General features: G+C 39.1%; 1 protein-coding gene across 1 annotated transcript in view; it reads left to right on the top strand.

Annotated features, from left to right (window-relative positions):
• The window catches only part of slc12a4 (solute carrier family 12 member 4), a 36,353-nt gene that overhangs the window by 10,017 nt on the left and 9,252 nt on the right, over positions 1 to 17,084 (top strand). Inside the window, exons 2-13 of the mRNA XM_041783051.1 lie at positions 10,295 to 10,392; positions 10,484 to 10,615; positions 10,950 to 11,096; positions 12,874 to 12,928; positions 13,138 to 13,268; positions 13,419 to 13,660; positions 13,996 to 14,210; positions 15,545 to 15,709; positions 16,085 to 16,183; positions 16,288 to 16,345; positions 16,449 to 16,623; positions 16,841 to 16,959. Coding sequence (XP_041638985.1) covers positions 10,295 to 10,392; positions 10,484 to 10,615; positions 10,950 to 11,096; positions 12,874 to 12,928; positions 13,138 to 13,268; positions 13,419 to 13,660; positions 13,996 to 14,210; positions 15,545 to 15,709; positions 16,085 to 16,183; positions 16,288 to 16,345; positions 16,449 to 16,623; positions 16,841 to 16,959 — 1,636 coding nt within the window. The remainder of the gene's footprint in view (positions 1 to 10,294; positions 10,393 to 10,483; positions 10,616 to 10,949; positions 11,097 to 12,873; positions 12,929 to 13,137; positions 13,269 to 13,418; positions 13,661 to 13,995; positions 14,211 to 15,544; positions 15,710 to 16,084; positions 16,184 to 16,287; positions 16,346 to 16,448; positions 16,624 to 16,840; positions 16,960 to 17,084) is intronic.

Here is a 17,084-nt window from a genome sequence, read left to right as displayed (position 1 = left end):
AGCTGCCTAGTGGAAGTCTGGATAAAAGTTGTGTGTACATACTGCGGTGATAAACTGTCATTACACCGAAGCAAGAGTCTGAAGTACCACCTCAGGGAAAAACGCATCTTTGCTAATGTTAGCAGAGACACTAACAACAACACAGGATCAAGCCATGATAGCTAATGTTGCTAATGTTAGCAGAGACGCTAACAACAACACAGGATCAAGCCATGATAGCTAATGTTGCTAATGTTAGCAGAGACGCTAACAACAACACAGGATCAAGCCATGATAGCTAATGTTGCTAATGTTAGCAAAGACGCTAACAACAACACAGAATCAAGCCATGATAATGTTGCTAATGTTGGCAAAGACACTAAGAACAACACGGGATCAAGCCATAACTCCAAGTTACACCAGCGCAGTCCAGCAGACCCAGATTTGTCCCCAAAACGACAACATCTAAACTAATGCGATCGCTAATGGGTTGCCAGAGACTGCAAACCATCAACACCATTGACAACAAGGGGCTTCAAGACATCATCCGGGCCGCCTCGGATGACCCATGCCACAGAACACCTACGAGAACTACTGTCGCAAGAATCTGTGAACTGTATGAAAGCTAAAAAGGAAACTAAAGTGAAGCAGCTGGGCCGAGCTACTTTTATTACACTGAGGAGAGAGCACTGGACATCAGTCAGCAACTTCAGCTACCTCAGAGTAACAGCACACCTGATCATTAACTTTACAGCAGAAGTTATTTTGTACCTGATGTGTTTGTCTTCTGGGCTCGTTTGCAGTTTATAAATATTATTGCTTAGTGAATGAAGACACTCTGATTTACAAACCACAGATAAGTTTAAAAACTCTAGTTTGTTTAATATTTCTTCATTTAAACACCATACTTGTACTACTATATCTCAAACAAAAATGCAAGAAAATGGTAGTATTTTAAATGTTAATTTATAGATAATAATAAAAACAAAAATAATAATAATAATAATACATTTTTCAGTAAAAAGCTAGACATAAAGTTAAAATAATTAAAATAAACACCTGGTAGTAAGGACATTTAAAAATCTAAAAATTAACAAAATGAAAGAAATGCTGTGATAAATCATGATTAATCACATCATAGTGATGTGATTAACTTGATCCTTTTTTAAATCAATTAACAGCCCTAATTAGACAAAATAACTTGTTCATCATGGTGTCTCCCACATGCCTTTTGCTAATTTTTAGTAGAGATTTAATGAGTTTTCTTCAACAGTGACTTTCTCTTTGCCACTCTTCCATAAAGCTTTGACTGGCGAAGAACCTGGGCAATAGTTATTGTATACAGAGTCTGGCCCATCTCAGCTGCTGAAGCTTCTTGAGAATAGTCATAGGTGTCTTATTGGCCTCTCTCACTAGTCTCCTCAAACTAGGCAGATTTACACACCTACTTGAACTCAAGAAGATGTTCAGTGCCTTGATAAAACTTTAGATCCATCCCCTGACTTAAATTTTCCACAAAATTTTCTCTGAGTTTCTTGGAGAGTTCTTTTGTCTTCATGGTGTGATAGCAGCCAAGAATACTGATTAACCAGTGACTGGGCTTTCGGGAAAACCTTTTATTGAAACTTTATACGATGTAACCTATTTAAAAGCACAATATAACACAACTGGGCTCCGCTCTGTCACTTCTAGGACTTTGAAAGAATCTCCTATTGCTAATGAAGGGAAACTCATCATTCTGATTCTGGTTGGGATCTACTAGTTTAGATAAAAGTATCAAAACTGAGTCATGTTAAAGTGTACAGGATGACTGCTCACAATTTTTGTCTGTTGTCAGCAGTAACAGGTCAAAGCCAGTGTGTTAACATGCAAAAAAAAAAAAAAAAAGATGAATTATTGTGTTAGTCTAACTAAAACTGGACTTTTGAAATACTTGTGCACATGTTAGTCTGACTGAAATCAATCAAAATCAAATTTCTTAAAGCCAGACTAACATATCTAGTTACTGTGCAAGAAGATTGAGTTTCTCTTACATGTGCATGCTCCACAGTCACTGGGACGGGCTTTGACCCCAATGTTGAACCGTATAAATGCTGCTAATTCAGGCTTCTGAAATGGTTCCAAACAGACACCATTTTGGTGGGGGATTTCTGCAGCTCTAACTGCAAGTCTATGACAACAGATGGCCTATCCATGATAAACGTATTTAGTACTCGTTGAAATGCGAATCTGTTTTGAAGCTGTTTGTTTTGTCACAAATGTAAGATGATAGTTGAATATATAATGGATATTTTCATTCTAAAAGATCACTATGGTTCTAAATAGAGCAAACAATAAAATTTGTAATGAAGGCCTTTATATTTAGCCATTGCAAAGACTAATTCAAATATTTACAAATCTGTTCAGTGTTTTTTTTTTTTTTTTTTTATTAACAATATAATCAGATTTACAAGGAAACTTTGAAACAGCAGGGTAAAGGGACTTTATTTATACCTGTTAGTAGATTTGGTTCACAGTAAGTGAGTCAGACCTTCTTTACAAAAAAATCAGCAGTGCAGGACAAAACATGATAAGTGACTACAGTGGTCAGTACAAAAACTGATAGCCCTAAGTGTTCATAAGGTAACAGAACTCATGCTGCTATATTTAGACTGCTCTAGCATGTCTGTGCCTTGCTGCTCCCTCTCTAAGCTGCTCCTTTAGCCCCCCTCCACCCCAGCTCCTCCTCTATGCTATATCTGAGTAAACCAACATCATTCTGTTGTTATTGATGCCTGCTTTGATCTGGGGCTAATTGCTGCTTCTCTCCCTGCCTTGGGCTTTCCTTGTAGGCATAGGAAGAGCAGGAACGTATGCTGTTCCTGCTGGATGATTTCCACATAGGCTTGTGAAAGGGCAGAGGGATCCCAGAACAGCCACACCAACAAATATTAATAACAACAAGAGCAAATCAATCACTGTTAGTGAAGAGAAAATGTATCACTCCAAATTACATGTGTGGTGGTCCTGACTGAACTACAGGAGGGTTTCATACGTGTTCTCACATAGCCAGCCTGAATGCAGTGAATCTGAGAAGGGAAAGAAACATTTAATGTGCCTGAAAGCATAAAATGACCTGAATACAGCACAATACAGAACAAGTCTGCTCTTATACCATTTAAGCTGCTTCCAGGTAACAGTAGTATTACATGTCGTCCAGCTATGCCCGATAAGTATGCAGCTTAAAAAACAGAATAAGAAAAGGCTACTTATCAGTTTCTTTACACACTCATAAAACTAACATCACCTCCAAACACATCATAAGTAGAACATTCTTGCCAACTGGCTGCACAAAGTGCAATTAGTTGTGCAGGGTGGGCTAAGCTGTCTGACTTCTCTGCCTCTCGGTGTTAAGTCTTAAATGTTATTAAAGAGGAAGTTTAGCAAAGAGGCTTTTACAAAAGCCTAAGAAGCTAATAGACATGGATATTGTTTTCCATGTCTAATAGGCTTTAAAAAGCAAAGGCGCGTTACTGATGGGTTTCTATGTTTTGAAATTTAGTGCTCCTGGAAATGTGCATCACTATTAAAACTTTGAATAACCCAAATCTTTCATCCAAGTACTACTGAAGTTTATATTGAGTAAACTGGGTGCCTTTTTTTAACACAAATGTTGAAGAAGTTTTGCAACTGTGTGGAAGTTGTTGGTTTGACCTGCAACTAGGCAGGAGTCATACTGATCAGTAGATTTGTACTGAAGCGTTTTCTTTAGATGTAGCCCAGTGCTCTTTGCACTTTGAAAAGTCTTGACAGCACAGCATCTTGTCTGGGAATCGATTCACAGACATCCAGATACTCCTGACAAAAAGTCTGGGGCAACAATGAAAGGTGGTAGCCAAAAATAGGGTAGGGGTCCACTACAAAAGACACAATTTTGATTGCATGACTCCAGTAAAAAGTGAAAGTAATCCCTGTGTATGCTTAAGTTCTTCGCCTAAATGCATCATTTAGTAAAAATGTCAGCACCACAGCACAGACGCTCTTTGATCTCCTGGGCTGGGTGTGGGCTGTGTTTAGTGGGGGCCAAGGCAACATGTCAGAACACGCTCCCATTAAACCTCTGTGCCGTTCAGTGAACACAGCATGACTTCTGTACGCCTTTATAAGAGGCCCGTTAATCTTCAATCTTTTTAATTAGACAGGTTATTAACCAGAGACCCCTGCTGTCTTCTCAGCCCCAAAGTTAAAGTGACTTTTAATTTACTGGCCAAAGTTAGAAGCTTTACTATTTTAGGGTTTAGCATCAAGATTGATCTTGTAGAACAAATTTTGAGCAACATTAATTTACATGGTGTAAAAAGACCAGATGTCCCTTCAGGTAAACTGATGTCTCCGTCTAATCAGCAATAGTAATTCTTCTGTAGAGCCTCAAACACAGATGTTGTGCTTTAATCTCCTGCCACTGACAGCAAGAAGACACTAGAGGACAGTGTTGGCATAGTTTTTACTTTGATCTATTCCCAAACATCGGCATAGTCCAGCAGAGTGCTTGACAAGGTTGGAAAGAAAAACGACAAAAAAAAAACATGTCCCATGTTCTACAGATCATTTGATGTTTTTCTCCCACTAGATATTTGATCCTTAATCTAATGTTGAAATAAAACCCAGAGATGTGTCTTTGATGTTTAATCATTAAAAAAGCCAATCCAGACTAATTTTATTTGAGTTTTATGCACAGACTATCACAAAATAGATCTTAATTTTGACATTGAAGGGTTTATGATATCCATCCATCCTTTATCTAGTCTTTGTTCCAGGCTGGAGCCAATCCCAGCTGTCACAGGGGGAAAGGGCACACCCTGGACTGGTCACCAGTCAGTCATAGGGCTGACATACAGAGACAAACAAGCAGTCACACTCGTGCCTCCAGTTCATTTAGAGTCATCCAACCATCTCTCTGGTCTGAGGGAGAATGCATGCATGGGAGAAAATGCAAGCTCCACATGGAAAGGCCTTGTAGGGGATTCACACCAGGAAACCTTTTTGCTGTACAGTTGCAGCACTAACCACTCCACCACCGTGCAGCCTGGATTTATTTTATCCAAAAATATTTACACATGAAAATATGAAACACTTTCAGTGATCTGTTGAGGAAACAACTGCCTTCAGACGATGCTGTGTATCCGACAAATGAGAGCTTTTGGGGATGTGGCCCAGAGTAGGTCATCTCTCAACTGGAAGGTCAGGGGTTTAATACCCAGCTCCCTCTGTCAGATGTCAGTGTATCCTAGGGCAGGACACTAAATCTCATATTGCTCCTTCTGCATCAGTGGCAATGTGAATATGCAAGGATGTAAATGAATGGGATTAGTTAATACTTATGGCCACTCTACATAAAATGCCCATAAAGTATTTACCCCTTAGATGTTTTACTCTTTATTTGAATGTAACCCCTCAATAAGGCTTGCACAATTGTACACTGTGATTTTACTCCATTCATCTTTTCAAAACTGCTCAAGTTCTGTTAGGCTTCACAGGGATTGGCGTGAACAGCCCTTTTAAAGTCAAGCCACAAATTCTCTATTGGATTGAGGTCTGAGCTTTGACTCGGTAACTCCATAACATTCACCTTGCTGTCATTAAAGTATATCTGTGTTGCTTCCTCTGTACACCTCGGATCATTGTCTAATTTGCAGACTGAATAAGATTGTCCTCCAAGGTTGTCCTATATTTTGCAGCATTCATTTTAACTTCTACTTTTACAAGCCTTACAGGGCCAGCATCCCCACAGCATGATGCTGCAACCAATGTGCTTCATAGTGGGGATGATGTGTTTGTGGTGATGTGCAGTGTTTGGTGTTCGCCAAACATAGCTTCAACTCTGATGGCCAAAAGGCACCATTTTGGGCTCATCAGACCAAAGAATTTTCTCCCACTTGACCATGGAGTCTCCCACGTGCCTTTTGCCTATTTCTAGATGAGATCCAATGAGTTTTCTTCAACAGTGGCTTTTCTTTGCCTCTCTTCCATAAAGCTTTGACTGGTGAAGAATCTGAGCAACAGTTGTTGTATGCAAAGTCTCTTTCATCTCAGCTGCTGAAGCTTGTAACTCCTTCAGAGTAGTGTCTTGTTGGCCTCTCTCACTGGTCTCCTTTTTGCACGATCACTCGGTTTCTGAGGACGGTCTGGTCCAAGCAGATTTACAAATGTGCCATATTCCATCCATTTCTTGATGATGAATTTAAGTGAACTCTGGGGGATGTTCAGTGCCTTGGAAATTCTTTTGTATCCTTTCCCTGACTTATACTTTTCAATAACCTTTCCTTTGAGTTGCTTTGAGTGTTCTTTCGTCTTCATGATTTAGCAGTGACTTGACCTTCCAGGACACAGGTGTCTTTATACTACAGTGCACTTGAGTAACATTTACTGCACTCAGGTGATCCCTGTTTCACTAATTGTGAGACTACAAGCACAAATTGGCTGGGCCTCTGTTATTTATGATATTCACCATAAAGGGGATGAATATTTATGCAGTCATTTATTTCATTTATATAATTTTGTTTGAGTTAAATTCAGTGTAGAAATCTGTTTCCACTTACCCCTTAAAGTTTTTTTTTTTTTCAAAAATGCTAAATTTTATCGACCATTACTGATTTATTAATCAATACAAGGGTAAATATCCAATGGGGTGAATATTTCTTACAGGGACTGTACATAGCAGCTTTCACCATCCGTGTGTGAATAAGGAGTGAATGGGTGTGATAGGTAGGTGTGACCTGCTGTGTGAAAAGTGCTTTGAGTAGTTTGGCAACTAGAAAGATGCCTTATAATCTCAAGACCGTTTATCTTTTAAAATTTTTGTTATTCACATGGACAAAAGCCCAGAAATGTGGAAAGTCTGAGGAGGGGGAAATGAGTGTAAGGTGCATTATTTTACAAATAGAATTGTGCTGACATTCCCAGTATGAGTGAGTGTGTGTGTTACCACTGCACCCTCCTCACTCACCCCCCTCATGGTGCACCATGTGTTAGATCAGGCCTCTGAATGAGTGTTCACCCTGGGTGACTGGGTGTCCCGGATAGTAATCGACAATTCCCCCAGCTAGAGCACAGAGTACACCGCTGCAGACTGCACACAAGCGCACAGCTATGCTCACCCACAGTGAATCTAGCAGCAGTGGGACACACAACACAGGTGAGTGGAGACCAGAATAGAAGCTCAGTAGACTCACTCATAACGAAGCTGAGCTTTCTGAAACATGGTCTGATTAATTTTCTATTTCATGCCCACTTTTGCAGTTGCTGTGCTGCAAGCTTACTTTGTGTTTTGAGATGCTACTGTTAGAGTTTACATGCTCTAATAACCCAAGGTTAGGTAATTTCAGGGTAATGAGGTGTGTATGCGTAGCAGTATGACTGTGTGTGTGTGATAAGTTTGCAGTGTTATTTTGAGTGCAATAATTGCTCCGGGCTCTGTGCTCATCTCTGCGTGATTCTTTTCTTCAAAAGCAGAAGTTAATGAGAGTAAAATCTAATTATGTGCCTGTTTATCACCTGGACTCTGCTTTGTCAGGCTCTGCTGCTTTTGGCCTTTTACTGCTACTTCACTGCTTGCACTGTGTTTCTAAATGCTTCTGTTACAGAGGAATTATTTAGATGTATGAATAGTTATGAACAGCTACAGTTGAAACCTTACAGCAAACTGATTATAGATAAAATGGATTGGCTATTGAAGACTGCATTATTTCTTATCTTCTTGTTTAATGAATTAAATTGCAGACAATGCTATTTGATTATTTTTCATTGTAATGGAGATTATATCATATAATAATGCTCACCAGTTCACAAAAGACTCAAACATTTATGATGTAAACTGATGAAATACTTCATTTTGTTGATAAGTGAAACAACAAACAACTTTTCCAAAATGATCAAATACAGCGATCTTATGGATGTGAAACATTTTTTTTTTACTTTTTTCTATTACTGACTATTTTTTTGTCATTGGCAATGTGCCTGTGAAACATGACAACTCATTTTGGCCAAAATTGTGACCTTCTGAAACAAATGTTTGTGTGAAAACCCTAAGAAAACACACATCCATACATTCATTTTAGTGTTTTTCCCTGTGATAATGAGAAGATTATGAGTGGTCACTCCATCCCTAGGAATCCGATGATGTTAGTCAGAGAGAAATAGAAATCAGAGATGCACAAATGCATCATTATTGGCATATTTTAGCCCTGCTGACAAACATCAGCTATTAGTAAATAATGCCATATGAACAGATATCATTAGCCAATGTTTAGCCTGTCTATTCATTCTAATCAATGTAATGCTTACATCTGGTATGCCTAACTGCTGAATCAAATGTGAGATTTTTTACAGGGCAGAAGTGACCTGTTGGGCCAACATTGATCTATTTTCATGGTCAAAATCAGGAGAAAATGTTTGCAAAGTGGGGATGTTACTGCAAAAGAAATGATAAAAAAACATTGGTGTTGGTATCAGTAATTAGCTAAATCATTCATTTAAAATATTGGTATCAATATTGGTTCAATTTCATTGCACATTTACCAGATAAATAGGTTGAGAATTTGAGAAAACAACCCAAATGTTTTCAGAGAATTAAATAAAATGTTAAAGTAACAACACTGTTTTTCCCCTGACAACAAATTAATTTCACGATAATTTCATGGCATCGTGCAGAACCAGTGTTGTTGTCTTCAGATTTTGAGATAAATTAGTTGAGATCTTATGAAAAAAAACAAAATGTTGTTGCTGTCTTTAAAAAGAAGAGTGACTGTATGGATGCATGTACTCTAAGGGCTTCTGTAGTTTGACCCTTTATGTCAGTGGTCATCAACTGGTGGCCCAAGGGCCCCAGGAGCGTCCCATCCTGCCCCCAGAAGATTATTAGGAGGTAAAAATATGTTTTTGAAGGGTTATTTTTTTTCTTTAAATCCCTACAGCTATTTGATCAACCCTAAAACAGTGAAGACTGAGACAGTTTTATCTGGAGGGACTGACTGTGTAAATATTTATGCAGAAATCCACCTGTCTATCATTATCAGCCACATCCACCCACATATAAGAGCTACTCCTCTCTAAAAAGCTTTGTATGGGGAGCCCTTGTAGTCCTAATGGTTATGTCCATGAACCATATAGAGAGGGTAAGGGTGTTTTATGGCTAACACATTTTTTAGTTGAAATGAGAAATCCAAAATCAATTCTCCAATGACTTTAAAAAAGGAAACTAAATGTAAACCTGTCCTTGGCTCTTTCAGGCAGTCCATTTTAAACTAAAAAATCAAAATAACAGAAAACAAAAACTGAAACTGTTTATTGTTTTCTATTTCTCTTTTTTCCCCATAAATGTTGTTTCTGTTTTGTGATTTAGAAAGAGAGTTCAAAGGACAGAACACTGAGGATGTGACATTCTTTTTTCACTAAACACCTGTACCAGGTCACACATATGGGAAAAAAGGAATGTAACAAAAAACTGTTTAAACAGTTTACCTAAACCCTTTCTAAAACAGGCAGTCGGTAATATTTAGCCTATTAGCATTTAGCAAAACAAGCTTGGTTAAACTGAAACATAACGTTTATAAGTAGATTGATCTAAGTTAGTGTTGACATCTGATGACACATTTTTTAAATTTACGTTTTAAATTAACTCAGAAGAAGCCTTTTATTCATACATAGGGAGGGTCCCCTTTAAGGATGCTGCCATCTTGGATTTTTGCATTTTGCCTGTTTCTATGGCACCATAGAAGGAACCAAATAACAGTAAAGCATGTATTGATTTTTAAACTTCACTGGTTCCCACAGTTATCACCAGAGAAATGAGCAACACACTCCAGAATTGACTGTTACATGTTGATAGTCCCAATTTTACACACTGCACCTGAAACTGAAAAAATGTGAGAACAGTTTGTTTAGCTTTTTTTTTGATTCTCAGGTTAATATGAACTGCCTGAAAATGCCAAAGGCAGGTTTTGTTTCTGTGTTTTGTTCAACTGTGCTTTATAATGGTAGTTGGGAAACAGCATGCTTCTTGATTTCAGAATTCTCATCTCAAATTATAATAAACATTGGCCCTTTAAAGCACTGGCCTTTATTTCACATGTTCTTTATCAATCATGGCACAGCATGTTAGCATCAAACCCAGTGATGGACAACATGACTGGCTCAGATGTATGTAGCAACAGTATCTCAATCATACCCCAGCCATCTCCTAGAAAGGCTGTCCCTTGTGCAAATGTAGCTGATGACCTCTGCCATATGTCATGATGATTTTTAAAATGTTTCAGTGAAATTTTCCTCTCATTAATAGGACATGGAAACCATAAAGAGGACAGTCCGTTTCTCAACAGTACAGATGCTGCTGGCAAGAAGAATGACTTCTATGACAGGAACCTGGCTTTGTTTGAGGTTTGTTGTTTTTACCATATTTCTGTCAAAAACAGTCTCACCAAGCCCATTAACCCACTAAATAAACCTTTTCCTTCCTCTCTTTTTCCAGGAGGAGCTGGACATCCGGCCGAAGGTTTCCTCTCTGCTCAGTCGCCTGGTCAGCTACACCAACATCACGCAGGGAGCCAAGGAACACGAGGAGGAGGAGAGCGCTCAGGCCTCACACAGGAAGACCCCCAAGGTCAGGAGTCCCGGAACACTGTGCCACACTGTTTTTATCAAGAACACAAAGTCTTTTGAGCTTAAGAAACATTATCCTCTACCTCTGGCTGAAGTTCTAGCCTAGAATTAAGACCCGCTGACTGATTGCTTCTGCCTTAGAGTGCTCTGCAGTTACTGTGTCTGTGTAAGACCTACACTCAGGGAAAGGGCTGATAGCATGATTAGATGACCTTTTAAAAGTACATCAATCAATACTAATGATCAATTCAGTTGTTTCCTGAAATGTCATGGCCAATATCAACACCCCCATCTCTTTTCTCCCTGGCCCTTCCCTCTCTCTTTCTCTCCATCAGTCTCCTAACATGGGAACCCTGATGGGAGTCTACTTGCCATGCCTGCAGAACATTTTCGGTGTCATTCTTTTCCTGCGCCTTACGTGGATCGTGGGGATGGCTGGCATCATGCAGTCACTGCTGATTGTCCTCATATGCTGCTCATGTGTTAGTATGGAAACACACACACAAATGTGCTGCATATTGACACACATTCTCTGTTACACTGGATTGATTCCACCATTAATGTGGGCCAGATTTGGGTACTAAACCAGTCAGAATCTGTAGAGATACATAAAGATTCTGGTTATTTAAAGCTAAGAAAATAATGTTTTAAAGATTTATTTCTGGGACTTGGATCTTCATTTCAGTTAGGAGAGAAAATTTTGTAGGAAGTAGGAGAATGACCTGCAGGAAAGGAGCTGAATTGAACTGGGTTGCCCTCCTGGAGGGCCATAGCTTCTGTATATTGGCCATGCATGAGTTAGTCACTAGGCCTGGAAAACACAAAGTCACCTTAAAGGGGACATATTTTACCCTTTTAAAACAAGTTTACATTGTCTCGGAGGTCCCTAAAACATGACTGTGAAGTCTTCTGTTGCTGTAAAAACACTTAAGTATTAGATTTTTGCATATCTAAAAACCCTCTGTTTCAGCCCTGCTCAGAATGAGCTGTTCCTGTGTCTGTGGCTTTAAATGTTACTGAGCTGTCTGACTCCACCCCTGACTACACCCCTCTCAGGAAATGGATGTGGCTTAACGGATGTGGCTCTCCTGATCCTCCTTCTTCCAAGCGGGGCACTTCTTCCAACCGAACGTGGGGGCGGTGCTAACTTATTTAGCGTCATAATAATGAACCCAAACCATGTGGAGTTTCTAGAATTGGAAAAAATGTGATTAGTGCAATGACATATTTTTTAAAAATAGAAAAACCTGTTTTTTAATACAAGGCATGAATAACTAAAGAGACATAAAAATAAGAAAAATAGCTCTAGTTCATTTAATAAAAACAGTGGCCAACTATTATCACTGAGGGCCACTACCTCAGGGCCAAACTGTTAAAAATTGTGAGATATTCCCAACCTAACAATTACAATTACTTATGATTTAACAAATGGGACCAATGTATTAACCATGCAAAGCCGATAGACAGGCCTGATTCCATGTCCTATGCAATGGATATATTATACAGTTGATCTCAGTTGTTCCCAACCTTTTTCCTGGAAGCCTCCCCTCTGTTTGTATCTTAGAAAAGTTGAGCCCCCCCAAAGACCCAAACAAGGAAAAAGGTGACACATAGCTGTCAAAAATCAACATCATATTATATTTTTTCATCGCTAAAACTCTTCGAAAGATCTACATGTTTTTCTTTTTAATAGACCTTTTTTTTTTACAAACTATGTAATAAGTGTTTTGCCATGATTTTGTTAATATCTAATTTAGAATTATTGATCATGTTGATTAGAGAGAGGTCTCACAAAATTGTTTATCAGATATAATACTTCACTTTTGGCTTTAAAGGGTTAATACAGTAATTAGGTAAACTCTAAATGGAGATGGTGATTGTAAGGAACATGTCATGATTTAGGAGTCCCCTAAACCAGGGTTTCTTTCTGATTTTGTCTTGCTCCTGTGTAAGTAGCCTTTTTCCTCACACAAAGATCAAATTTTGCTTTGTCCCAAGAGTCAGATGTGTCCCTTATAAAGAGTCTTTCCATGGGGATGTAAGAGAGGCTGTTCCAGCAATGTACAGATAATGACTACATCTGACACCTACCCTGTGGCAAAGACTCATTCTTTTAAAAACGGCTTTACTAATAGTCAATCTTGTTCCATCAGTATGGTCTAGTTTACTTTTGTAAGTCATAGAAAATTATTTATTTTGGTCTGTTTAGTTACAACTCATTGCATAAGCTTTAATTATATTTCCTCCTTTCCTCTGCAGACCATGCTCACAGCCATATCTATGAGTGCCATTGCAACAAATGGTGTTGTTCCAGGTAATGCTTCACTTTTACTTTATGTTATGAAATGTGCTCATACGTACTTTAAGAAGCTAATCTGTTTTTCCATGGGCCTTGAAAGGGATTTGAACAGAATTTTCCCTGCTATGCTCTTCCACTGGGGGGCAGTATAGATTCACTGTTGTGTTCAGGGCGTGCAGCAGGCCTGCACATGTGTTTGTAATGCTCTTGTTTTGCTGTTGCAGCTGGAGGGGCATACTTCATGATCTCTCGCTCTCTTGGCCCTGAGTTTGGAGGAGCAGTGGGGCTATGCTTCTACTTGGGCACCACCTTTGCTTCTGCCATGTACATCCTGGGGGCCATTGAAATATTCCTGGTCAGTGGTGTTGGTGAAATATTGTTCTTCAGCTCACACTGGAAATGAAACATTAGAAAAGATCAAGACTTCTTCCTGCACTGCTCTTCATTGCAAAAAACTATACACGCATGTGAGGTTACATTCCTGTTGTTTTTATTTCTTCCTCAGAAATATCTGGTCCCCCAAGCTGCCATTTTTCATGCCACAGACCTCCCTGGGAGTGACAGTGCCATGCTGAACAATATGCGAGTCTATGGCTCTATCTGTCTGAGTCTGATGGCTGTGGTGGTGTTTGTAGGAGTGAAATATGTCAACAAGCTGGCCTCTCTTTTCCTTGCCTGCGTCATTATTTCAATAGTCTCCATCTATGTAGGAGCAATCAAATCTGTGACTCATCCTCCTGAATTCCCGTAAGTCTGCAGAGAAGGTTTACCATGAAAAACATTAGTCTGTAATGGACAGGAAGTAGTTTGAATCGTTTGTGGAGTTGTGGTTTATGAGGAAGCAAGTGCTGTTTTTGTTGGATGCCTTTATTTCTCAGCTGGTTTTCTATTTCCACCATTCCGACGAGCAATGTGTGTGTCAAATATAACCTGTAGAGCCATAGTTCAATCCTTTTATTTTTTATCGTGTGGAAATAATCATGACTTAACATTTGGTTATGATGACAAGATGTAGTCATATTATAATTTTTTACAGACTTCTTCTAAGTTTTTATACATTTCTTCCCATGTTTTTGCTGCAGAATCTGCATGCTAGGGAACAGGACTTTGGTGAGGGACCGCTTTGATGTGTGTGCTAAAACTGTGATGAAGGGAAACATGACAGTACCCAGTCAGCTTTGGGAACTATTCTGTCTGCCGGGTAACATGAGCAGTGCTCAGTGTGACGACTACTTCATGCAGAACAATGTGACAGAGATACAAGGCATCCCTGGACTGAGCAGTGGGATTATCAGAGGTACATTTATCACAGAACCAAAAGGGATTAGAATTTAAACCACTGAATTATGTATTAATGGGGCAGCACTAGAGTTATAGTTTTAAATATGTGGCTCCTATGAAAAGTATTCATTCCCTCAGGTGTTTTACACTTTTATTGATTTTATAAATCAATTATGGTCAGTATAATTTCTGTTTTATCCAAAACAAAAACATAAAAAACTATTTTATGCCAAAGAGGACACAGATTTCCACATAAAGCAATATCAGTTAAATACTTACAATAGGGTCCTCGCGCCGAGGTCAGTGCTCGGGCCCTAAAAATGTGTAAGGTAAAATAAGTAATAGTCTCACAGTTAGTGAAGTGGGGATCACCTGAATGCAGTGAATGTGTCTCAAATGACTGTATTATAAATACACCTGTGTCTGGAAGGTCCAGTCACTGGTAAATCAGTATTCCTGGCTACCATTACACCATGGAGACAAAGGAACACTCCAAGCAACTCAGAGAAAAGGTTGTTGAAAAATATAAGAGAGGGGATTGCTTGTAAAAGTAGAGGGTAAAATGAATACAGCAAAATTTAGGAAAATCCCAGTAGACAATCTCGTTCAGCCTGCAATAGAACTACAGCTTTGGAGAAGATTTGGTTTAAAGACAACAAGATGAATGTTCTGGAGTGGCCGAGTAAAAGCCCGGACCTCAATCCAATAGAAAATTTGTGGCTGGACTTGAAGAAGGCTGTTCACACCTGATCCTTGTGCAACCTTACAGAGCTTGAGCAGTTTTGCAAAAAAAAAAAAAAGGAGTAAAATTGCAGTGTCCAGATGTGCAAGCCTGATTAAGACCTATCCACAAACTCAGTGCTGTGATTGCAGCCAAAGGTAAAACTCCCAATACTGCCTTGAAGGGGGATATTTATGCAGTCACTTATTTTACCTTACACATCCTAATACAACTGATATTACTTTGTAGAAATTTGTTTTCACTCTGACATTAAAGATTTCTCTTTTATTTATTTGTCAAAAAGCCAAATTATATTGACCATGTTTGATTTTTAAATTCAATGAAGGGTAGAACATCCAAGGGGGTGAATACTTTTTATAGGCACTGTATCATAGGCATTATTGTAATTAGGTTGACTGCATTTGCAGTTCCCTTTTCCATGTTAAAACATTTAACATCTGCCTACATCTGCATTCCTGGATGAGTATTAAGCAAGATTTAACAAGGCTGTTTAACAACAGGAAATTATGTTATACAACATCATTTCACAAGGACTGATGAAACATAGGCTCTACTGTACCCCCCCCCCCCCCCTTTCACTTCTCATAATGTCTGTTCTCTGTTGTTAGAAAACATGTGGGGAAACTACATGCAGAAAGGTGATATCATAGAGAAAGCTGCTCTTCAGTCAGTGGATGCTCATGGAGCTATGGAGACCTTTGGCATGTATGTGTCTGCAGACATTGCTACATCTTTCACTCTCCTGGTGGGGATCTTCTTCCCATCTGCCACAGGTAAAGCTATGTCTTCAACCAACCATAGATATGCTGTTAGGGGCCAAGAGTAATTATTTTTTCCAAATTAAGCATTATATAGCAATTGATATAATAATGACAGTAAACAAAAATGTGTCTGTACAGGTTGTATAGAGATGGACTTGTTGGCTTTTAGAAGCTAAATTTCCATTGGCAATATAATTTCGGATGTTATATTAAACCACTGAATACAGATGGTAACTATCGCTAAAATCAATTTTACATAAAAGTTTGCCAAATTCGGTGAAACTGCTCTAAATGAAACAAAAGAGGGAGCTTTAATCCTCCCAGTTTAGCCAGTAGGGGGCACAGTCACACCATTTTTGTTTTTAACTTGTTCATATGTTTTTACAGGTATCATGGCAGGCTCCAACAGATCTGGGGATCTCCGTGACGCTCAGAAGTCCATCCCTATGGGGACAATCTTAGCTATCACTACTACTTCCCTTGTTTGTATCCTTACTGTAATGAAAACTAGCTCTCAAAGAAAAAACAGAAAAGCAGATTTTATTTAACATCTATGTGTCACCTGAAGCTCCTTGACCTCTTGTATTCAGATTTCAGCTCTGTGGTGCTGTTTGGGGCTTGTATTGAAGGCGTAGTCCTCAGGGACAAGTAAGCACTTTATGTTTGATTGCAACTTTGTGATATTTTTAGATCACTTCCTGGAATTTAGATGTTAACAGTGGGGAAAAATAGCATCATCTTGTATTTACAGATTTGGGGATGCTGTTAGGAAAAACCTGGTGGTGGGAACACTTTCCTGGCCGTCTCCATGGGTCATTGTCATTGGCTCCTTCTTCTCTACAGTTGGGGCAGGCCTTCAGTCCTTAACAGGGGCTCCACGGCTTCTTCAGGCCATCGCTAAGGACAACATCATTCCTTTCCTCAGGGTGAGACAGCACACATTATTCATCGTACACTGTTTAATCATTTTACTACTGTTGTCAACACTGCCAGATACTAATGCACAACAGTTGTAAACAGAATGTCACACTGGACATTTTTGCATTTGGCTGTATTTGAACTGTAACCTTATTTGAATATGATACAGTACCAAACAAATGATTTGCATCACTGCGTATGAAGGTTTTGAGTTTTTTCTTTCAGGTGTTTGGTCATGGAAAGACAAACGGAGAGCCGACATGGGCTCTACTCCTCACTGGTCTTATCGCTGAGCTGGGAATTCTAATAGCCTCTCTGGACATGGTGGCCCCCATCCTTTCAATGTAAGATCACATGCCCACATATAAAAAAAGACAAATGCAAAGTATTAGCAGCACACAACTCACATTAAGCTCTCACACATTTTAAGGTTGGATCTGATGACATGAATTTAGCCACATTGTGTCAT

The sequence above is a fragment of the Cheilinus undulatus genome, linkage group 1 (genome assembly GCF_018320785.1).
Source record: "Cheilinus undulatus linkage group 1, ASM1832078v1, whole genome shotgun sequence".
Taxonomy (NCBI): Eukaryota; Metazoa; Chordata; class Actinopteri; order Labriformes; family Labridae; genus Cheilinus; species Cheilinus undulatus.
The sequence above is the reverse complement of the archived record's forward strand: the minus strand, read 5'-3'. Positions and strand labels throughout refer to the sequence as shown.